The sequence below is a fragment of the Xyrauchen texanus genome, chromosome 15, assembly GCF_025860055.1.
Source record: "Xyrauchen texanus isolate HMW12.3.18 chromosome 15, RBS_HiC_50CHRs, whole genome shotgun sequence".
Taxonomy (NCBI): domain Eukaryota; kingdom Metazoa; phylum Chordata; class Actinopteri; order Cypriniformes; family Catostomidae; genus Xyrauchen; species Xyrauchen texanus.
Genome location: NC_068290.1, coordinates 10,855,675 through 10,880,664, shown reverse-complemented (window position 1 = coordinate 10,880,664; position 24,990 = coordinate 10,855,675). Strand labels below are relative to the sequence as shown.

Genomic DNA, 24,990 nt, shown 5'->3' with positions numbered 1-24,990 from the left:
CTGCATGTGTCTCACGTTCTCTGTCTGGCAGACTCGCTCTCCATTTCATTTGACCTATCCAGGGCACTTTGTTGGCAAATTGCCCCTGTAGTCTTGTGGTTTGTGATGCCGTTTACTCTTTTTCTCTATTCACTGACTGGTGACTTCAACAGAGAATGAAGTTCATCATGTTGAGTATAAAACCCATTGTTATAATTGGTTGCATTTTCAATATTCATTTTCGTATGTATGTGTGTGTGTAACTTGTTATTTTTTGAACAAAACCCTAACCCTACATATTAAAGTTTGGAGTGTAACTCATCCCACATCGATTGTGCTACAGACATTAATGATACCTCAAATCATCCAGCTTATTGAAACGAGGTGTGTTATTACTTTTAGACTTACTTTTTTACCATGCGGTAGATTAACCAGGTCAAATCCCTTAGACTTACAAGGAGTGACCCTAGAGACAGAATATTGTAGAGACTTAAATGTGGGCTCTTTTGACTTGGGCCAGTAAGCAATCATTCAGAATGCCCCTAAATTCACCTATCAACACCCTAGCAACCACCCAGAACACCCTAGCAACCGCATTGCAACTGAAACACTCTTGCATTGTGTCGGCAAATTTTCTAAGCACTGCTCACATATTCTTCAGAAAATGCAAAGATCTAATTTGATAATATAGTATAGTATAGTATAATATAATATAATAAGATAATGTATAATATTATATATTGATGTTATAATTATAATAACTCTAAGTAACTTTGTAGTTCACAGAATTAGTTATAGCTGTTATAATGCAGTTAGCAATAAAACAAGCTTGTGATATACTGTACAATGTGGTGTCTGTTCACCTGACACGATCTTCTATTTTGTCCACATAGCACTATTTATCTTTATCTTTCATGTTTAAAACATAAACAATAGGTTGATTAAGTAGACTTCTCTAAAAACAGACTTATCCATTTTGTCAGTTTGCGTACCATGTGACAAAAACATGTTGAGTGTCGGTTTCCAACTATTGTCTGACTGTGAACGAACAGTAATTTGTCTTCTTAACCTTTGCTGAGATAAACTTTAACTGTTCACCTCCAGTGACTCATGTAACCATACCTTAAGGTAAATATGTAAAGAAGCATTTACATTTTGATGCAGAAATATACATATTTGGTCCAGTGCATTCAACAGGCTGGTGTAAATGTGGCTCTGTTTTAGACAGAGGCTGTTTTGTCAAAATATTTTCATTTTTAGTGGTCTTAAGTGGCAAATTAATGATATCTTGAGACAGATCGGAACATTTTACGGTTGGGAGAGACACCAATTGGTCACCAATTTAGAGGCTAAAATGTTTAATTTAGCATTGAGGCAGAAATCATTAACATTATTTGACTTCTATTAGTATTAATTTGCAGTGAATGACAAACAAAATAACAGTCTAATACCAAATCCAGTGTTAGCTGCTTTAATAAAAGAAGGAAAGCCAGCAGTCTCTTTGATTAATCAAGTTATATTTACACAACATTGGCAAACATGTTAAAATATTTGTAATGTTGAAAAACAGGTTGTACATGTTAATAAAATGTGAGTTTTCTTGGGTTTTAGTCCTTGTCTAATAGCAAACATTTTTAATGCTGACAAAGATATTTTAATGCTGACAAACATGTTGTACTTGTTGACAAGATTTGAGCTTTTGCATTTTAGGCCTTGTCTATTAGCAAGCATCTTTATTGTTGACAGGTGTTTTAATGTTGGCAGACATATTGACAAACATTTTGCATGTTGATAAAGATATTTTATTGCTGTCAAACATGTTGGCAAACATTTTTAAGGTTGAGAAGCATATTTGTATGTTGACAACCATGTCGACAAAGAATTTTAAGGTTGACAAACATGTTGGCAGTATGTGAGTTTTTTTAACTTTCAGTCCTTGTCTATTAGATGTGTGTCTATTAGATGTGTGTCTATTAGCAAAAAAAATTAAGTTTGGAAAACAGATTGTAATGTTGGCAAACATATTGACAAACATTTTAACGTTGACAAACATATTCAAATGCTGTCAAACATGTTGACAAATATTTTTAAAGTTGACAAACATATTTGAATGTTGTCAAGCACGTTGACCAACATTTTTATGGTTGACAAACTTGTTGTACATGTCAAAATGTGAGTGTTTATGGGGGGCTTTTAGTCCTTGTCTATTAGCCGTATGTCTATTAACAAACATTTTTAATGTTGAAAAACAAATTAAATGCTACAAACATTTTTAAGGTTGACAAAACTGTTGTACATGTTGACAAATTTGGAGTTTTCTGGCTTTTAGTCCTTGTCTATTATGAATGAATGAACATTACATTTATATAGTTATTTTCTGTCACTACACTCAAAAGTGCTTTACTCAGAACATGGGACTCTCCTCCACCACCAGTGTGCAGCATCCACCTGCGACAGCAGCCATAGTGCACCAGTACACTCCCCACACACCAGCTATTGGTAGAGAGTAGAGCTAATTAATTGATGGGGATTATTAGGAGGACATGATTGAGAAGGGCCAATGGGGGGAATTTGGCCTGGACACCAGAATTAAAACCCTACACTTTACAAGTGCCCTGGGATTTTTAATGACAACAGAGAGTCAAGACCTCGGTTTAACGTCTCATCTGAAGGACAGTGCCTTTTTTACAGTATAGTGTCTTATCACTGTAAGAGGGTGACACAAGGGACCGGGGTGAATGGATTGGCTTTGAACTCCACCTCTGGCCCAAGCTCCGCCCTCTCCAGAACTACCATTGCCATGGATATGGGGACCTCCTCTCCATAATTTTAGGAGGTTGATGTGGTAAATTTGACATGCTCCGCCTCCATCCGTTCTTTTAACCTCATACTCGAGAACCTGACTCGCCGTGTAACCTCAAAGGGCCCTTGCCAGTAATTTTTAGCTCGATGTGGGGAGTAATACAAGTACATACCAATTCTTTCGAAGGGGGCCTCGATCAGAGGTAAAGGGCACAATGGTGCTCTTGGGGTGGCCGGTGGATTCACCAACTGACATTCATGGCATGCCGCACACCATCTGCGTACATCTCCGTGAATGCCCGGCCAATAAAAGCGGTCCATTAAATGCGTTTTCTCTTGTCCTAAGTGACCCACCATCGGATTATGGTGAGCCGCCTCGAAAGTGTTTCCTGACGGCTCCCCAGGACTAATAACTGGGTTGTATTTTCATGGTTTTGAGTGTCCTGCGTCACTCAATACAACTGGTCCTTAATAAATGAAAAATACAGATACGTGAGGGCGACATCAGGCTGGAACTGCTGGCCATCGATTACTCTCACTTGGTCAATTGCATGCCTAAGGGTTTCGTCACGTTACTGCTCCAGAGGGAAATTCTCCTCCGGGAACACCCTCAGGATGGGAGTGCTGGAGGATTCCCCTCCTGCGTCATCCTGAGGGAGGGACAAGAGGGGGAAAGAGAGAGAGTGCCGGAGGATTCCCCTCCTGCGTCATACTGACGCTGAGCAGACTCCCCAGCCATCGCGTTACACATCACACACTGAGATTTCGGTTTTAAGGACCCATCCACACACAACGCTTTTAGTAATCTTTTAAACCCTGGCCAATTGTTCCCCAGAATCAGTGGATGGGTGAGGCAGGAATTAACCGCAGCCTCCACTCTATACTTTAACCCCTGTAATTGAATGACAGTTGTCACTACCGGATATTTGTGAACATCCCCATGCACACAAATCACCATCACCTTGTGTTTTGTACCTAAAGCCGTTTCCGGGGAGTGTGTATAGGGGGAGTGGGCGGGACAAGAAGAGGAGGAACAAGAGGGGGAGAGAGAGAGAGAGAGAGAGAGAGAGAGAGAGAGAGAGCTGGACTGCTCGCCGGCTTACAGGTAGGCCACCATGTGGGTTTCAGCCAGCTGGATGCCGTCATCCAACGACATGCGGCGATGGCACTGGACCCATTCCATGGTTCTTCAGGGCAGGCAAACAGTCAGCTGCTCCAGCACCATTAGCTCGATGATATCTTCCACACCGTGGCCTTCCTCGGCTAGCACCCATTTCCGGCAGGCATCACAGAGCTGATGGGCAAACGCAAATGAGTAGACGGCGTTGCTCAGGGTGAGGGAGCAGAACCATTGGCGGTGTTGTTCTGGGATGTGGCCTACCCGTTGCAGGATAGCAGTCTTCAGCTTAACATAATCCAGGCGGTCCTCAGCTGGTAATTGCTGCGCCGTGAACTGGGCCTCCCCGGAAAGCAGCGGCAGCAGGTGGAAGGCCCACCGGGTTCGTGGCCATCCAGAGGCGGTGGCTCACAAATGCCTCTGGCTCGTCTTGGGGGCCCATCTTCGTGAGCAAGAGTTTCGGCTTCATCGCTGCCTCCGGAATTGTGGCGGGGGATCCGCCTAGAGCTAGCCAGCTCCGTAAGGCCTGCCAATCCTCTGCCTGTGCTGGGAGGAGCTCCTGGAATCTGAGTTCTTGTTCGAGGAGAGCTTGCTCTCCTAGATGCTAGCCTAGGCATGGATGACTTCGCCCAGCGGTGAGGTGTCCATGGTGACCAGTCTTCTTCCTTATCCCGGGTTTTGGCACCAGTGTAGAGGGGTTCGAGTAGGAAGGACACAAGAGCGCACGCACGCACGCACGCACGCACGCACGCACACACACACACACACACACACTCACACACACACACACACACACAGTGTATCTGGTCTCTCTCTGTCTGTGTATCGCTCTGGCGGCGTTTTAGAGCCTGTCTTCGTTGTCATTGAAATGAGTCACAGGTGTTTAATGTTAATAATCACCAGGTGATGGCCCTTATCGTTTTGTCTCTCCCCAGTGATAGACACACGACCATGTCTCGCTCCACAGTTGAGTTTTTGGCTTTTAGTTCTTGTCTACTAGCTGTGAAGCCATCTATATATAATGTACTCCTAAATATTGATAAAATAACATTTTTGCAGAGTTACACTTTTACAGCCTTCCAGTATTTCTCCTCCCGGTAATTATTGAAAACAAAACAATTACTCAGTGCAGTTTTAAACTATATTTGGATACACAACATTATACTCTCATATATTTTATGGCGTTGTTTTTATGGTCTGAAAATGTGTTCGGTAAAAGATCTGTGCACTGCCCTGCTCTAGGGAGGTCTAAGGGTCTGGATGATGTAAGACTTATGTAACTTGTATTCCAGGCTTATATGTCAGAGGGCTGAACAATGGACTGCCATTAAACTGTGAGAATGCAATTGCATGAGGACGGGGTGCTCCATCAGGCCTGAATAATATACTCATTTCTGTATGTACAGAAAGCCTCATACGGCAGGCTCATTTTGGCCTGTATCAAAGAGTACAATCTTCTTTCAAGCCTAAGAGTCCATATTGTTAGGCACAGGGGAACAATGTTCTCTGTAGTTTCCCAAGAATGCACAGGTAGTATTAACTTATTTCTTTCTTCCCCACATTCTCTGTTTTATATTAAGCTTTTTTTTTATTATTGTATGTAGGACTTTTGAAAATAGTTGGGTGAGACACTGATTTTATGCTGTTTTTGGCAATTCTGAATTTTTTTGTTGTGTTTGCAAGAGCAAAAATCACTATCACATGGGATTTGACAACCCAAACCATAAGAATTAAACTTTTGCTTGTAACTCATTGTGGCATGGGGACGTGGTCATGTGTCGGTCTGCAGGAGAGAGAGAGAGCAGTAAGGCTTGTCACCTGGTTCATAATTAACCCTAACACCTGTCTCTTGTTATAGTGATGTGGAGGGAGACATAAAAGGCATGCCGAGTTTCCAAAGAGAGAGAGAGAGTGAGAGAGATTGACCTGGAAGCCGATAGTGCTTTCCTTTGTGTATTCCTTAGTTTTGATTCTGACGGTGACTGTCAATTGTGATTGTGTGTTAGACTGAAGAAATTAAAGACTGACCTTGAACTTGCTTCGCTGTCCGCTGACTCCTCCATTGCCCCAAACGAAGAGCTTTTTGTACTCATCCTGCACCATTTGTGCTAAAAACATGAATGACACCAAGTCTTGTGCATGTTGAGGAGAGAAGTTCTACTACTTTTCCAAGCATTCTAATTAAATTGTGGATTATAAAATGGGCGAAAAAAGGCCCATAGACTTATTTCGAGCCATATCCATGGGTACAACAAGGAACTGGAGCCATATCTAGGGACCAGAAAATCATTGAAACTTGGGATGGGCTCTCCTTGTCACTGGTTCGAACCCCACAGTCACAACCATTGTGTCCTTGAGCAAGGCACTTAACTCCAGGTTGCTCCGGGGGGATTGTCCCTGTAATAAGGGCTCTGTAAGTCGCTTTGGATAAAAGTGTCTGCCAAATGCATAAATGTAAATGTAAATGTTTTGATATGGGCCAGTCAGCAGCTGCCCAGAATGCCCTTGTAATTGTATAGCAACTTGGTTAAAAAAGCACCTACATATGCACTGATAATGACCCACAACACACTAGCATAATGGCAGCGAGTTTTTATTTTTTTTGAAAATGTGAAAATCTAGTTTCCAAACAATGAAATAAACATTATGTCATCAGATACTCACCCTCATGTTGTTCCAAACCCATTTGACTTTCATGAAACACAATAGGAGATATTAGGCAGAATGTTAGTCTCAGTCACCATTCACTTCCATTCCATCTTTTTTCCATGAAAGTGAATGGTGTCTGAGGTTAAAATTCTGTATTAAATCTCCTTTTTTGTTCCATGCAAGGTAAATAATCACTGAAATGTATTTTTCTGGTGAACTATCACTTTATCTCTAGTGCATTTTAGTGACATAATTCTTAAAAACCCTGAATTAGGGACCTGCGTTTTTTTCACCAGCAATATGCTAAATTCTTTTGTGAATCAAGGAAAAATTATGTCTCTGATTAGCTGTGATGGAATGAGATTACAGTACTCACGTTGAGCTGCAGAGCTTTTTAGAGATTAAGGCACTTCATACAAGAGGCATCCTTTATTTGCGAGAACAATACTCCACAGGAAGCTCTCTCCTCTCTCTCCCTTCTCATATTTCACTCTCATCCCCTGCTTCCCCCTCCCTCCTTGCTTCTGTCTGTATGTGGCTGCTGTCCTGGTCGTGTCAGGCCGACGATGCTCTTTTGCGTGATGGCAGACCGTGCAGGCAGCACTGTGCCGGTGTCTGTCACCGTGGGGAAGCGAAGCCCGGCGTCTCCTCTCCCTCTCATTCCTGCTGCTGCCATTGCTGCTGTCTGTTTCAGGGCTGCACCTCCTCTTCCTCCTGCAACACCTCCTCCACCTCCCCCTTTGCCGGCCGGACCCGCAGCTTCTCCCAGCACCTGCACCCTGTCTTGCAGTCCTCAAACTCCTCAGCCCAGAGACAGACCCCCCAGCATGGGACACCTGCCTCTGTCATCACCATCACCCACCACAGGTCCCCCACTGCCAGTCAAAGGGCCTGCAGTCAGCACCATGCAGGACTGCACCAGGTCAAAGAGGTAGGGACTACAACAGACACAGACAAAAAAGTCCAACTAGCCACTGGCATAAAATAAAAAAAATAAAATTGACGATTTTATCCAAAAAATGAATCGCATTACCAAGTAATTTTGTTACTTTCTTTGTTTTTCCACTCAACAAATTTAAAATTATGTTATTTTCCTCTTTGTTCATTGACTCGATAGGGGCCACACGCCCTTCAGCTATCACAGAAACGCAAACAGATATACATATTAATGTATTTTGTGTGTGACCCTAGTAATTGAAAGTAATTAATTTAATTGAAAGTCAGTAAATGTTATCTGATTACAATAATTTGTAATGTAATGCACTACACCATACCTGCCAACACTCCAGTTTTTCCACCCCTCCTCCCGCTGTACTCCTGATTTACAATTTCTCCCGATAAACTCACAATTTTACGCATCCATCATAAGAACGTATTAGACCTCCAGATATGGTTGGTTGCCACCCGTCCTCTAAAATACGGGATCTTCCTGTATTAAAATAAGAAGTTATGTCCCATATCAAATCAATACGGAATGCAATTTGTCCCGTAAGCTGGTCAGATGGCGTCATGGAAAAATTGTTCCAGATCGTTAATTTACATTCATATAAGTTGGACATTTTTCATAAGCTGAGTAAGGGGTCGTCTGAAAAGTCCACATGTGCTGAAATTGCTAATACTGTGAAGGGTGTGGTAAGGGACTGTCTGAAAATTCCTCATATTGTGCTAAAACGGTGGATATTTTTTTTGAAAAAAGGTTAAATCTTCAATAAGATGTATACAATCACTAAGTCATAAAGACAAGAAGTATAGGTGAAGGAAAATAATAATAATAATAATAAAAAAACATAAAAATACAAAATAAACCAACACATATGTATACAAAAAAGATAGATATATCGAAGAAATAAAAATATAATTTTTTTTATGTCATGGGTCAGGAAAGATTCATATATATTTTCAGATTATATATATATTTTTTATTATTAATAACTCAAAAAGCATTTATTGCTAAAACGGTCAAGGATGTGGTAAGGGACTATCTGAATAAAGTACTTAGTATTATTAATCTTCAATGTGGTATTACTTACCGGTACTTCCTGTCCCTATAAGCATATTACACAGTCTGTGTAGTGCACTTACTCCCTCCGGGGGCACTATCTTATCCAAGGGGGGCACCTGAAACTCTGTTGAGAGACCCATCCAGCCTGACACAGCAACATCGGCTTGACTAATGACGTGAGTTTGAGGCGGGATTATCTGTTTGTTTGATCAATGGCAGATGTGGGAAGTGTTCGAAAAAGCTCTTTGAAAACTGTTTTGCAATGTTTGGTGACACGCTAGTGCCGCAGAAATTACACACTTCAGCTTTAACTGTTGTTGTATGAAAAAGCAGTGAGATTATATTCCAGTGAAAAAATTATAACAAAGATTTGGAACGGCATAAGGGTGATTCAATAATGACAGAATCTTCACTTTTAGGATCCTTTAAGCTTTAAAAAGTGATGGAAACTACTCACCTTTTAACTAAAGTCACCTGTTTTGAAGCTACTTTGCCTAAATTGTTTGGTCAAATTGTCTACATCTTATTAAAATGACTTGAAAGTGTTACTTTAAGCTTAAAGACTTAAATAAAAGTAAAAAAATGTAAATACAACAAACGAGTCAATTGAAAATATACATTTGGAACACCTGCATTGACTTTCTCACTGTTTTCACCTGTCATGAGTTTGCATCCCTGTTTAAAGGATCGACCGAGGTTTAGTTTGCTGTCAGCATCATTGGCTGTGTTGCTGACTCCCTGTGGAACGTCTCAACCTTAGTTGGCCTTTGAGTGCTGCGTCAGCTTCACAAAGTGTCTGTTCAGTAGGAAGTCAGTGTCATCACGTTGTTTTAACATTGTTGTAGTGAATGATTCCTCTCTGATGACTGATTTGAAACAGGAATATGTTCGTTTTTTACAGAAAATGTCCATTAATGTGCCGCCTTGAATAAAAATGACCCAATTGAAAGTGTCTCAATGACAGAAATCAATTTCCTCTTTGAAAAATAGCGATAGATAGGTACATCTTCACATAAATATCAAATATTTATGGTTTCATAGATTTGCTTTAGGGTGTATTTTGAATTGGTAGTTCACATTTGAAAACCTTTTGGTTTTAAATGCCTCTGGTGTGGCTTTTGTCTTACAATCAGCTGATATGTTGTTGTTTTTTTTGGCTCTTCTGGCATATTTTTGTCCTCAAATTACTGTAGGTAGCTCTGTCACTTTCCCTGGTGATCCAAAGAAACACGCAGCAAGTCAGAACCAGCTGAGCTTTCAAATCACACGTGCATCTCTGCCATGAGGTGGAAATGATTCAGCAGTCTCTCAATATCCCTTCTTAGGGTTAGGGATTTGAACAAACCCCTAACCTCCCATATTAAAATTAGGCCACGTGTAAATTCTCCTGCATGGCATTTTGTGGTGGATTCAATCCTAGTCTCATTCATCTAAACTCGTCGAGCCCTGCTACATTACCTTTCCCAGCCTTGGAGCCAAGCCACTCCCATGCACCTATTTAAACTCATCCAGCCTCATTTACACTTACTGATAAGGGGCTCAAAGAGGGTAATCTTCGGGCTGTCAATCAAAGATGTGTTGAGCAGTTCTGCTTTTGAAAAGACTTCCGTAAGGAGTGACCTCTCTCCGCTGCCGGCTGGAGATAGCCTAAACGTGTCGCCTTTTCCCTCCAAAGGCTTTATATTCACACCAGTTGCTTTCATCTCTAATACCTCTTTTCAACAGGAGGAATTTGTTTGGAGTTTATTTTGAGGATTTGCTAGAAGTTTTTTCCTCCATCAGCACTTAATATTCTGTAGGTGTACTAACTTTGAGTCCCTGATGCTAAATATTGTTTTGAACGGAACGCTGATTTGAAGAGACTGCTGTTGAAGTTGCGTGAATCTGTTGGCATTTTAATTATTCCATAGCATTTATTATTATCCATGGCTTGATGTCCTATTAGTTCTGAACTGTTTTCCCTCATGAAGTGTCACTGGCGAATGCACTTGCACATAGAAATCATAAGCTAGTATTAGAGATGCATTCATGTAAAAGTTTGTTTGTATGTATAAATAACATAAAATTGAACATTTTTGTTTGTTGGGTAAACGTCTAATCCAAGCAGGGAGGCATCTGTGGCTTGAAATTACATTTATGTGACACTCATTTTCTTACGAAAGCTGCTTCCATATTCCATAACATATCATACAACTCAAATACCAAATGAAGTCTTGGGGCACAAAAGAGAATATAAAGGGCTAATTTACCCCAAAATGGAAATGCCATCGTCATTTTATCAATGTTGTTCCAAACTTGTATTATTTTTTATTCTTGTATTCATTTTTGGGTGAAATATACTTTTAATGGTAGCAAAACCATGTCTACAAAATACAGATGGTTGTGGTTGGTTTAAAAAGGATACATTGTAGCCAAGGTAGATTCTAGATAATAGGAGCCAGTGACATTGTTGCATGTCCCATAGGAGAAAGAGAAAGAAATTGTGTATTTTTGTGACAGAGAGACGGTGATGATGAAAGTGACTGAGAAGAGGAAAGAAAATTGTAACTTTTCTTGTTATGAACATTTTGGTGGTGAAAACATAGTTGAGATGATGAAAGCACAATGAAAACAAGGGAAAGCGACATAAGATGAAAAACAGAGGGGTGGTAAAAGGATTAGCTGGAGTAAGAGAAATTGATTTTCTGTTCTATCTACAATGTTCTTTTATGAGCAACACATCCTTTTAGGGTAGAGAGATGTGCTAAAACCATCTTTACTAAGGGTTGTGCTGTTATTCCTGTCAACAGAAGACAGACCTTTTACATGTATGCATTTAGTGAACGCGTTTATCCCATAGACTGTAAAAAAAAGATGGACGACGCCCCTTCGCTCTTTTCCATTGGTGAGAACTGAAGCCGCCAGTGTCCAGATATGGCGCTGACATCTTGGGACTTGAGTCTGCGCAGCAGGGGCGTGTGTAGGGGGAGGCAGTGCCTCCCCTAGGATAAGCTCTGCCTCCCCTGAGAATTTGAGAAGTAATCTGTCCACCTGTTGTTTTGAGTGTAGCCCCGAATGTATTTTGAATAGTTGACTGACAAATATGAAACCGGACAAAAGCCTATGTAAACCCCCGAAATCACAAGTTGCCTTATTTCATTGTGTTTTGGCTTTGCACATACTGCATACAGCCTGTAAAAATAGACATAGGCATAATCTAGCCTATAGAATAAGTTCCTTTGCTGTTGGTAGCCTATAGGCGACTCCGTTTCTTCCTCTCTGTTGAATATGCAGCAGGTAGAGGAGGAGCTTGCACAGTCGTTGACATCAACTAACGTTACTTAGTGGCGAGTTAATGGCAATTTGCAGGAAAGACAGCAAAATTTAAGCAAATGAGGCTTTGGGGATTTTTCCGAAAGAAGTCAGTGGGTAAGAATTCACATTTGTTTTTGTCCTTAAAGTCTAAAGATCATCATCTAGCTGGCTTTCACCCACAGTAGGCTAAACCTCAAGAGTTGTAGCCTCTAACCTCCTTGATTAGATTGACACAGCCTGGTAGCTCTGAGTTAACGCAGTTGCCTTTCACGCCGGAGACCGCGGTTCGAGCCCTGTTCGGAACGTACTTTTCTTGTTTATCAGATGTGTTGTTTTTCGCTAAGGATAACCAATAAGCATTAACATAAAATGTATGTGTGACTTGTTTTGTGATATTAGTTTGTAGTAAATATACACTTTGATTTGATTAAATGGTTTTGTAGAGTGTAGCAAAGATGAGCTACAGACTGAGGAGCCAGCAGCAGCAGCTGTGCCAGAATCAGGCATGGAAACTGGTAACAATTAATAAGTCACTTTACTTTAGAGAAAGTTAAAAGTGAAACATTGTTTATCTCAATGATCCTAATGATCCTAATGAAAGGATTTTGACAGATGAATTATTCTCATAGAGATGATGAGAATTATATACAGTTCGATGCCATAGTGTGTCAATGAACTTAGACTTAAGTCATTCATGTATTGCTTTAACTTATGATCTTATACATCATTTTGACTATTTATGTCAAAAAATATAAATTATTTATATTCAATATTTTTTTTACCTCACTTTACTCACTATAATATAACTCTTTTGTGATGACTTTATGTTAATGTACATGAAAATTCAAGAATCATGATAGATCTTAGGGCAATCCCACTGATCTTCTCTTCCCAATACATTTTCTTCAATGGTATTGGTCTACAATTTGACATATGTAGCACTTGATGAATTAGTTGTTTGAAGCTGATTTGCAATAAGTTATGTGCTGTATCTGTTCTTTTGCATCACAGATGATTCAGGGAGGAGAGAGGATGAGTTAGTAAGATTAGGAACTGTAGAAACAGGCCCAGCCAGAGCAAAACTCAAAGAATACCCTCTCACTAGCTTTGGACTACAGAGAAGTGGTTGCTAGTGTGAAAATAAAATTGTCTGGGCTAAGCCCCGGATGTCCTTCAATGCTGGAAATGCCTCTGCATCTGATGATAAATTACAATTTAAGAGTGGATTGTTTTGTGCATATTTTTCCATCGCTAGCAGATGAGTGAGGTCTGACACAACAAAAATCCAGTTTAAGCCCTATAGTCTAATAGGGGCCCTGTGCCTATCTCTGGGTTCCTGGCTTAGAAAAAGATATGCACTAAAACAGATTGTGTGTAGTATAGCTTAAATTTTGCCGATTTTTTCAATTGTTTATGTTGCCCCCCCAAACAAGCCAAATGCCCCCCAAACATGATATCCTGGTAACTCCTCTGCTGCGCAGTTGCAATTTCGGGACCAGACCTGCGCAGTAGTGAGCAGGAAGTAAAGCCGCGAAATCAAGGCCCCGCCCTCACTCTCGCTGAATCAAGCACACGCCCCTGCACTTTTGACTTTTGAATTATGACGGTGTAAAATAATTAATTATAGAAATTTAGATATTACATTTAAAGCTCCAATCTCCTCAGTCCTCCGAAGATCCCAAAAAAAAGTCAGTTGGTGCTTCAGTGACTACTTCGCTCAGAGAACCTGTCAGTCACAGCTGTCAATCATGATGTCACAGCACCGTTTTTATAGCATCAAATAACTAACTAAAAACAAACTTATTTTGAAAACAAACACTTGAAATTACTTCAATGTGATAGAAACTACAGTAAATGACAGAAACTATCTTTGGAAAAAAGATATGTGAAGTGTAATTTAATTGTTTAGTTGGTCTCACATCCTGTTGAATAACATGGGGAGGCGGGGTTTATGACCTATACTAGGACCAGTCACCGGGGGGCGATCGAGACGTTTTGGCTTCACTTTTGAGGGCTTGTGCGGCACACTTGGTTTATCCAAAGCACATGCAGTGCTTTCAAGATATCCATAGATGAGCCAAAACATTATGACCACCTGCCTGGTCCTCCGCATGCCGCCAAAACAATGCTGACTCGCCGAGGCATGGACACTGCAACACCACTGAGGGTGTCCTTTTGTATCTGGCACCAAGACATTAGCAGCAGATCTTTTAAGTCCTGTAAGTTGCAAGGTGGAGCCACTGCGGTTAGAACCTGTTGGTACGGCACATCCCAAAAATACTAAATTGGGTTGATATCTGGGGAATGTAGAGGCCATGGTAACACCTTGAACTCTTTATCATTTTCCTCAAACCATTCATGAACAATATGTGCAGTGTGGTAGGGCGCATTATGCTTCCGAAAGAGGCCACTGCCATCATATAATACCATTGCCATGAAGGGGTGTACCTGGTCTGCAACGATGTTTAGGTAGGTGGCACGTGTCAAATTGACATCCACATGAATGGCCAGACCCAGGGTTTCCCAGCAGAACATTGCCAAGAGCATCACATTCCCTCCACCGGCTTGTAGTCTTCCCACAGTGCATCCTGGTACCATCACTTTCCCAGGTAAACAGCACACATGTACAGGGCCGTCCACGTGATGTAAAAGAAAATGAGACTCATTAGACCAGACGACCTCCTTCCACTGCTCCATGGTCCAGTTCCGATGCTTGCGTGCCCATTGTAGGCACTTTCGACTGTGGACAAGGGTCATCGTGGGCACTCTGACTGGTCTGCGGCTATGCAGCCCCAGATGCAGTAATGCGCAATGCAATGTATGTTGACACCATAACCATAATTACAATTTTCTGTGCCACAGTAGACCTTCTATCAGTTCGAACCAGACAGAATAGCCTTTGTTGCCCTCGCACATCGATGAGCCTTGGTTGTCCAACACCCTGTCGCCGGTTTGAGGTTTGTCCCTCCTTAGATCACTGTTGCAGGTACTGACCAGGAGCACCCCAGAAGCCTTGCCATTTTAGAGATGCTCTGACCCAGTCGTCTTGCCATAACAATTTGGCCCATGTCAAAATCGCTCAAGTCTTTACTCCTGCCCATTTCTCCTGCATTCCACACATTGACTATGAATACTGATTGTTCACGTACCATCTACTCTACCCAGTCCTTGACATGTGGCCTTGTTAGGAGATGATCAACATTATTCACTTCACCTGTGATAATGTTTTGGCTTGTCAGTGTACAGTTTTTTTAGTCTGCTCAATGAGAATTGAACTCATAACCATGGCATTGCAAGTGCCATGCTCCACCAGTTAAGCTACAGGAAGAGTAAAAAGGCAACAGCACTTACGGGTTCTTTTGAGCGGCAGATTTGAATGGTGGATATAGACAGAGTTGCAGTTTTAATGATCTTTTAAGCATTATATAATGTCATAACGTTTGTTCATATTATAATAAGTTATTATAAATGTATATCTATGGAATCTGTGTAGGTTCTTTCTGAACTATCGGCAAAACCAGATTTAACTTGGTTCAATATGCCTAAATGATTGTCGGACCTGTGACAGGTTGATGAATACAAATCCTCACATGTTTAACACACGTTAAAATCCTGAGTAATATGGCATATAAAAAAAGAAAACAACCATCAGACATACAGTATGTGTGTTTACTAAAATTATTGGTCTACATACAATAAGTAATAATATTTGGAAGACCAAATTTCCTGCTGTGCCACTAAATATTTCTGTTATTAGCCACTGGATAGCAAATGTTCAGATTTCACTAGCCAGTGATTGAGTTGTGTATTGGCAAGAAGAACTTTAGCACTGAGCTCTTTTGCATTGTGTGTCTCATGAGCGTGCTCTTTGGCTGTAGTGGGTCTTGAGTTGTCATGGATTGGGTGTCACCATCGCATTAAGCCGTGTTCTCAATACACAACTGTCAGACTACCTGAATCACTATACTGTTCGCATTACAATACAAGGTTTCTTATCATCTGTTGTCTTGTCATAGCAGCACACTTATTACACAAAATATTCCAGACAAGGTGCACAAATTACAAGTTCTTTGGCTAAGAGACATCCCTGGCCAACAGCAAAAAAAAAACTTTCTCACATAAATTCACTATATAGACAGTATACAGTATATATTAAGACTTCCCCCGGTTTGCCTAATATCTTTTTCATTTCCATTACATGTCCTCAAAAGTCTGTCAAGTAAAAACAAAAGTTTACTAGCCAATGGCGATTCTTTCTCCAACGTATCCATAGAGGGTTTGGTTACAACCATGCTACGCTGCAGTAAAATAAAGGCAAAGACATAATTTTAGATGTATTACATTATTTTATTCACATATCCTTTCACAAACAGTAGCCCCATGCACTGTGGTGGTGGAGATGTCCCGTTAGATCTTACATGGCTGTCTTGTTCATATAAGATTTCATATAAGTTTACGTGATTCCTTTGTGAAAAGTTTAAATCTACCAACAGCAGCTGTGGGGCTGAGTTTATCCTGATCCACCGACCTTGTTGGAAATTTAAAGAAGCCCAAATCTCCAATAATCTTTCAGAAGCAGGGTGTTTCAACCCTACAAACAGCACTTTTTTGGGCATTTTCAGCTCAATTTGAGCGATGCCAAAAGAACCCGTAAGTAAACCAGCGTTTGTTTGTAAACAGTAATTTCTTCTGTTTTAAGGAAGAGAGCAGCTCAGACATTCTGTTACACATCTCCTTTGATGTTCCACAGATTAAATACTTTAATATGGGTTTGGAATGACATGAGGGTGAGTAAATAACAACAGCATTTTCATGCTGTGAACTATTCCTTAAATGCTATTTTTGAACACCTTTTTTATTCAGCTTTATAAAACACTGAAGTTGTAAATGCTTGATCTCCCAGCTGCTCTGGCATGATCAGTACAGAACCTGTGCACCAGAATCATGGGAATTCTGCTTCAATAGCAGGTGACAGCTGTGATGCCCGTCTCTTTCCTTTAATACTCACTCAAAAAGAATCAGATCAAGGCGAGAGAATAAAGAGCCAGATACATTTTTCATGAGAGCTGGGTTATGAGCAAGCCAGTAGCATCATGCACAGCAAAATCTCTTCTCTGCTCAAAGTTTGTTGTAGCAGACAGATGGTAATTATAAAATCCCAGCGGTCCTTTACATGTGGAGGAGAGAGCTAGTGTGATATCCCTGTTTCAGGGAATTATTTAGGAATGACATCGGTGTGTCTGTGGCAAGAGAAGCAGGCTAGCCTCACTAACTTGAAGCACTACCATGGATTTTTGGACATTTACCATGGCAATACCATGTTGCTGATCGAAACACACAGTATATGTGGAGCAAATTTTGTCATCTGCTCAGTCGGAGCAGACTGTCTGTGTGCGGCCCAGATTTTCTCGACATGTGGACAGTCCTCTTCTGTGTGCAGCATACTCACATTGTATCACAAAGCTGTCCCACTGCACATGTGTCTAATGCTTGCGTATTTTCGCTCGTGGTCAAAAGAGTACTTTGAAAGGCAACGTGTCTACTGGGCACGATCATCACTTATGATGGAAGTAAATGGGTCACATTTTTGGGGCTTATTATTATTTTATAAAAGCACTTAAATTAATTAACCCATTAACTTTTCTGTATTATTTGATCTTTACAGTTGTTTAAATCATTATTGTGTTTCTTTTAGTGTTTTATAGTATACAGCCTTACGTTGTCACGGCAACAAAGTTGTAAAATTCAATATAACTACACTGAAAGGTTAGTACGTGATTTCAGCACATTATAATCATTTTAACATGCATATTCTTCACGTCTTGTGGCTTTACTTTTGAAACGGTGTGTATTTAAACATTTACGGATTGGCCCTACTCACTTCATTGTAAGTGCCTCACTGTAACCCAGGTTTTTGCTTTTTCACTTTTTGGGCAAAATGCATTTTGTTTTTGGTAATCAACATTGTGCCACAAATGCTATCAATTGATTTGAACTTGTATTGAACCCGGAATATTTATTTTACAGAGTTAATTTTCCCCTCAGGTACAGGATTTTTTTTAATATTGTTTAATATTATTCCTTTCTGAGAGGTTGGTCTAGATTTAGAGAAGACCTGATGGGTTTTGGAGAGGCAGGCAGATATCTTGGCTAATGTTTCTTTGTGCGTGAGCGTTAAGTTTCCTATTAAATTTAAAGCTTGCTGTAATAGTGTTGCAATCACTGAAGTGTAGGAATAGGGTAGAGAGAGAAAGAGAGAGATTTGCGTATTGAGCGACCTACAGTAATGAGTCATATCCTGCAGTTCTCTGCTCCTATTTTTCAGCTATCTGCCCTTGTTTCATTAGAGCTGTTCAATATCCACAAGCCCACGGTCACTACCCTCAACATGACATGAAAAGAGGTGACAACAGCCAACACAAACCCTACATCACGACTTGCATCACGATCATTTGTGCTCTATAATGAAACATCCAGTTCCACACACAATATTGTGTTAATAAACACAGAATAAGGACAAAGCTTTAGCAACATACAACCAGTCAACAGTTTGGACACACTTGACTGAATGTAAGTTTCACCCAAAAATAAAAATTATTTCATTTACTTACCTGAATGGCTTTCAAAACCCCTCTTCTTGTGTGGAGTAGATAGGAATTATTTATTGCAGAATGTCTAAGCTGCTCTTTTCCATACTATTAAGTTAATGGTGACCATTGATGTGAGTATGGTTATGACTTAAATGTCAGTCTGTTCCACACATAAAGCGCGGAACAACCTGGAGTGGTGGTGGCGTAGTGGCTAAAACACAGGGCTGTTAATCAGAAGGTTGCTGGTTCGAACCCCACAGCCACCACCATTGTGCCCTTGAGCAAGGCTGTAATAATTGCACTGTAAGTTGCTTTGGATAAAAGCATCTGCCAAATGCATAAATGTAAATGTAAATGTGTAAATGTATCATATGGTTTCGGAAGACTTGGAATATAGCGCATGACTCGTATGGACTACTTCAAAACTTGGCCGGCAGGCTATTCCCACCTCTCTAGTGGTGGGGAGGGGGAAGAGGAGAGGGCGGATGAATGTCCCTCCGTGTTTTAGCGGCCAACATTAACTCCTCTGTCCCCCAGCGGATGGCCCCGGCTGCTCCTTTGGATGGATGGCAGTGGCGAGGACTCCACGACAGCCCATCCCTCCTCCTTCCCGGGCTTCGGCACCAATGCAACAAGGTTAAGGTTGGGAAAGGAGGATTTGGGAACCGGACGAACCATCAAAATAATGTTTAATGAAAACTTAAAAAGACACAAACATAAACACACATGGCAGCTGCATGTGGCTCTCTCCCGAACTGCCACGTTCCGCTGCACTTATCACTCTCCTCGGCTGATTAGCCCATTTGGGGGCCAAGCGTGCATAGTCACGGCCCAGGCCCACCCTCCTCATCACAGACGTACTTACCATTATTGGATAAAACGTTCTGGTGGTGGACTGTCCCTGTTCAGAAACAATAAAGCCCTTCTTCAAAAGACTACAAACATGTTGCTGGGCTGTTATACAAAGGAAACATGGCAAAGAAAGAACATTTGAACATGGATCATAATGTTCTTTGCAAACATGTTACATCAACCATGGAGAATCTGTTGAAATATCTTTATATTCTCAGAACATTTGGACAAAATCTCTTGATTGATATTATGTTATGAACCTCTTGTGATACAAAGCAAGCCCGATGATTGCATGATTGTACATATGTGCATCGCGATTTCATAATAAATGTCCTTGTTTCCATTATGACATTTATTTATTTTTTGCGCACTTTTGGCACTAATTAATGCATTACTGTAATTACATCATTCAAATTGCAAAACAGTGGGCATATATTTGGAAACTAGAGACTTAGAGCTTTCAAACAATATAAGGTTTATCAAGATTAAAGTATTGATGGTAATACAGTTCAATAAACAAACAAAAACAAAAAACACTGAAAAAGAAAAGGGACGATGCCAGTTAAGGCTTCAGTTTTTAAAAATGTGTCTCAGAACACATACAGTGTTTTCTATTAGTTTTGTTGTGTCTAGCTTTTTATGGCAAAAGAAAGCATTCATCTAAACAGCACCTTAGTGTGTAATTAAACCATTTGCAACTGTAAGCAAGCCATTTGTAGCTTGATTCCCTACTAAATATAACCCGGGTGGCACTGTGGTGCTATCAAAACATTAAGCATCCTGACCAGCCTGACACAGCAACATCGGCTCAACCAGTTTCGGGTGGGAGTCGGGACTATCTGATTGGCCCAACTAATGGCAGATTAGTGTTTGGGAAACCATTATTTTTGTAATTCTGTTTGGTAAAACCATTTAGAAATTATACAGATTACGTTACATGTACACTTTTAGTGTATTTCAATACAATTGACAGCAGTTATACTATGCAAAGTAACTGTTTGTGTATACACAATGCATGCTGTAGTGTGTAATTTTTTGTTTTTTTATAATTCTTTTTTTACTCTTCGATGAACTAAGATATTGCATTTTCAAAGAGGCCAGTTTTCAAATTCACTGGATTACCACATTTTAGTTTGGACAGTTTTTAAGTGCATTCTCATCAAGGATTGATTTACTCTAGAGCTATTTTGTGGATATTGGAGAGCCCAACTTAAGTACTATAGCTTTAAGTACAAATATTTGCTGTTTAAATTGATTTAATGAAAATGTTTTGAAGTCCAAATTGAATCAATGATAATGTTCCTGAGAGGCCTGTCTGTTGCTCTGTCTCTGTAGGTCATGTCCCAGGCAGAGGGCCAACAGAAGAACCTGGTAAATTCCATCGAGTCCCTGCCGACCCATGGGCCATTGTCCTCCCTGGATCAGGATCTGCTCCTGCTCAAGGCTACGTCTGCAGCCACACTCAGCTGTCTGGGAGAGTGCCTGAGTATCCTTCAGCACAACGTGTGCCAGGCAGCCCAACACATCACCCATAGCCACACTCAGGGACCCAATTCAGGTGAGAATATGACATTGTCTGTCTCATTGGAAATGTGTGATTTGTGTTAGAATGTGCCAAAATCTGATGGCTTGTCCTGTTATATAGCTTGTTATATTATATATAATATTGGATTTTGTGTCAAAGAATTGTGCACCATATCTGTATTATATGTAATATTGTAAGCCTGTAATATATAGCTTTTGTTAATAAGTAAAATATTTATTAATAATAATAATAACAATAATCAGTAAATAATAATAAATCATATTTAATAAATCATCAATGTATTTATTTATATTATTCATTAATTTATAATATTAATATTATTTATATGAGCATGTATTGTGCTGTTTACTGTTATTAACTTCTATAAAAGACTAAATTATTTACTAGTTATTTATTAATAGTGAATTGTGGATGAATAAATGGCAATATTGCATTTGAAAACTGAAGTGTATTTAATTTTCTATTTTAAATACATTCACATGTTACATAGCTAGTTATGTCATATAATATTGCATTTTTGTGTAATCAAAGATTCAAGCATCATAACAGTTCTTATACAGTATGAAGTTTCATAAGCCTGATTTTATGACTAATATATTTTTTATTAATAACATATTAATTATTGTTATTAATATTGAATAAATAATATGATATTTATTTATATTATACATTTATAATATTTATATGATATGTTTTATTAGTTACTATTATACACATTTACTAACTACTAGATCATGTACTATTTATTTCTTAATTGTAAATTGTGTGTGAACAAATGGCAATATGTTTAAAAGTGAAATGTGTATATTTTTCCATTTTAAATACTTTCTGCTATATCCTAAGTCAGCTATAATAAGCCATTCGTAGGTTGACTTTTCAAAGAGTGTAAACATTGTACCACTGTAACAATTAAAAAAAAACCTGTTTGTTTCAATGACCCAAACTCTGGCTCAATCAAATGATTGAGTGTAGGGTGGGGCCGCCTGTTTACCCCCAAAATTGGCAGATGTGCTGGAAACCTGCTTAGAAAAATCATTATTGTTTAATTTTTTTGCTGCTAGTGGCATAGTAATGACACTCCTCACCTTTAATTCCACTGTAAAACGTTTTTATTGCTGTTGTTGATTTGATTTTGCTGTGTTTTTGCTCCTTTGTGAATTTTCATGAGAGCGTTTGCAATAAACATGGGATGTATGTTCACGCAGATAATATCTCTGGCTGGTCAATGCCCAAGACTCCCTCAGAAGACCAAGTGAAGAATGGAGAATTGACAGGCCACAACACCTCTGTTAGACATCAACCCAATTCGCCAGCACACAGGAACGAAGAACGTCTTAAAGACTCTGAGGTACACATACACTAACCAAGTGCTTTATAAGGAACACCTGTAAACCTACTTACTCATGCAGTTTCAATCTTATCAACCAATCATCTTGGAGCAGTGCAATACATAAAATCATGCAGATACGGGCCAGGAGCTTAATTTAATGTTCACGTCATCCATCAGAATGGGGAAAAAAATTGGAGCTCAGTGATTTTGACAATTTTTTGATCATTGGTGCCAGACCTGCTGGTTTGAGTATTTCTATAACTGCTGATCTCCTGGGATTTTCATGAACAACAGTCTCTAGAATGTACTCATAATGTTGCCAAAAACATCCAATGAGCGGCAGTTCTGTTGACTAAAATGCTTTGTTGATTAGAGGTCAACGGAGAATGGCCAGATTGGTTCGAGCTGACAGAAAGGTTACCCTTGATCCTGAAGGGAAACTATCCACCAATCAGAGAATTGCTGTGAACAAAGCTCACCAAAAGAGCTCTGCAGCGACTGTTCACTCCCAAGACAAACTACGTGTAATACTGAACAATCAAGTCAGTCTCCCCACATTCTCAAACTACTTATATATTTGCATAAATACAATTATTTTGGAATGAAATTACAAATGTTTCAATACATTTAATTAATTTGTGTGTCAACATTCTGGCAACCCACATGAGCTTAGAGTCTGGGGCGGGGCCAGACAACTCCCCAATATTTTGAATTTGTACTGCAATACCCATTTCAAACGCTCGTTGTCAATCTTACATATAGCACCTTTAATACTTTTTTGCTTCAGATCAAAGTTTGTAACATTGTGATTCACCTTGGAGCAGGTTTATTGGGTTCATGGCTTAGAACTCTTTTATGAACGATTTTATGAAATCCATATGGAAAAAATGAATGAGAAAAATACCAAGATGGGCACTGTTGCATATTTTTAGTGTAAAACCTTCTTTGCGACCCACCATTTACCACTTTAAATTGGGTGATGTGTAAAGCGATATGATGTTCAAGGGGTAAAATCTGTCATCAAGATCTGTTCAGCACCCCAAAAAAATCAGAATAGTCTCTGACTCATTTAAAAGTCTCCCGTTGAGAAGGCATGTCTTTGAAAAGTTTGAAAACGAAGCTTCGCCATTGTGTGTGCGCCTGCCAGGCTTCTAGTGCGAAGGAGTGGAAGAGGAGTGCTAATTGGACATGTTCTAGTTTTAGCGTCTGTGGCGGGTGACTGAGGATACCCAGAATCCCTCTGGTGCGGGAATGAGTCAGCCTGTCCCTCTTGGAAACCGTCTCTCCCCCGGTCTCCGTTTTATCTGCCTGCATTTCTCTGGTGAGAGTCCAGGGTTGATGTATGCATGCGCAACTGTTTGTTTGTGTTTGTGTGCTTGTGTGTGTATAATGCGTGTTAATTTGTGTGTGTGTGTGTGTGTGTGCCTGAAGGGAGCTAATTCATTTTGTGGTTGCTTTTGTGTGTGTCTGTCATTAAATCGGCTCCCTGTGAGAGTGAACAAGCTCTGTTTTACCCAGAATGCATTAGATGAAATCTCTGTTATGTTTCCTCTCTGATACACCCGGTGTAATATATCTAATTAATTTAACATTGTGAGTCATATCATTAAAGCTTCAAATGACTCTGTTTGCTTTGTTGAATATTAAAAAGATGCTACTATGATAGCACGATGCTGAAGTGCATTAATGCGCACAAGCAAATGCGTTGTGTGTGTTTGTTTACACTGATTATATTAAGTGAATAGTTCACCCAAAAATGAACATTGTGTCATCATTTGCTCACCCTTATGTCATTCCAAGCTCATGTGACTTTCTTTCTTCTGTGGAACACAAAAGCGACAAATATTGAAAACTGCACTGGTCACTATTTTCCATGCAATTTCTCGAGATTCAAGCTTTAAAATCAATGCAAAAGACCCATGAAAGGATAATTAAAAAAAAAAAAAAAAAAAATAGGCCTTACGACCTGTGCGTTATATTCCTTCATTCCTTAAGCCATAGGACAGGAGCAGACCAAAATTTAAATCTACTGAAAATCTTGACACAACCTGCTCTCCTTGGTGCATTTATGAGAGTTCATGAGACATATCCTTTTAGAATGACAAATAGCAATGTATAATTCATTAAAAAAATAAATAAAAATGTAATCTGTTTCTCACCCAAAGCTATTGTAAGGCAAATAGGCAAAGTGCAAGTTATATGAACCACATTATGATATTCTTATGGTGCTTTTGCATCCTTTTTGAAGCTCTAGAGCTCCAATACCCATTAATTGTAATTGCATGTAAAAGTGTGACATCTGAAAATGTATCCTTGGAAGAAAGTCACACAGGTTTGAAACAACATGAGTATGTATAAATAATGACAGATGTTTTTTTTTTTTTTTTGAGTGAACTATTACTTCAAGGCCCTTAAATGCATCGAATCCACTTTTATACATGCATCATCAGCATAGTCGTGAATGGCTCATAGAGTCTGTGTGCATACAACTGTGCTAGAGCAGACAGTGAAATATGCTGATGTATCAGAGCACTCACTCATGATCCAGCCTCTCTAAAATGAGTGCATATGAGCCACATCAATCAAACCCATCACACACGAGACTCGTGCTGGCTCCAGGCGCTCTGCTGCCTACTTTTTTTGGAAGTGCATTGTGTTTTTCTTTTATCCATTTTCAATTTATGCTGTTATATAGGTGCTAAGGATACAATATACTGTGCTGGTGTCATGCAAGAGTGCTCTGGGGATCTTTTATCAAGCTTTGTGTATTGTAGCACTGGAGGTATGCAATTATCCAAAGTCTTTATGATGTGTAATGTGATTGCTAAC

General features: G+C 39.7%; 1 protein-coding gene across 2 annotated transcripts in view; it reads left to right on the top strand.

Annotated features, from left to right (window-relative positions):
• The window catches only part of osbpl10b (oxysterol binding protein-like 10b), an 83,999-nt gene that overhangs the window by 14,474 nt on the left and 44,535 nt on the right, over window positions 1–24,990 (top strand). The window contains exons 4-6 of one of the 2 annotated variants that reach the window (XM_052144705.1): window positions 7,242–7,478; window positions 20,621–20,843; window positions 22,037–22,179. In XM_052144705.1, the coding sequence (XP_052000665.1) occupies window positions 7,242–7,478; window positions 20,621–20,843; window positions 22,037–22,179 (603 nt within the window). The remainder of the gene's footprint in view (window positions 1–7,241; window positions 7,479–20,620; window positions 20,844–22,036; window positions 22,180–24,990) is intronic. The other variant, XM_052144706.1, reaches the window with a different exon arrangement.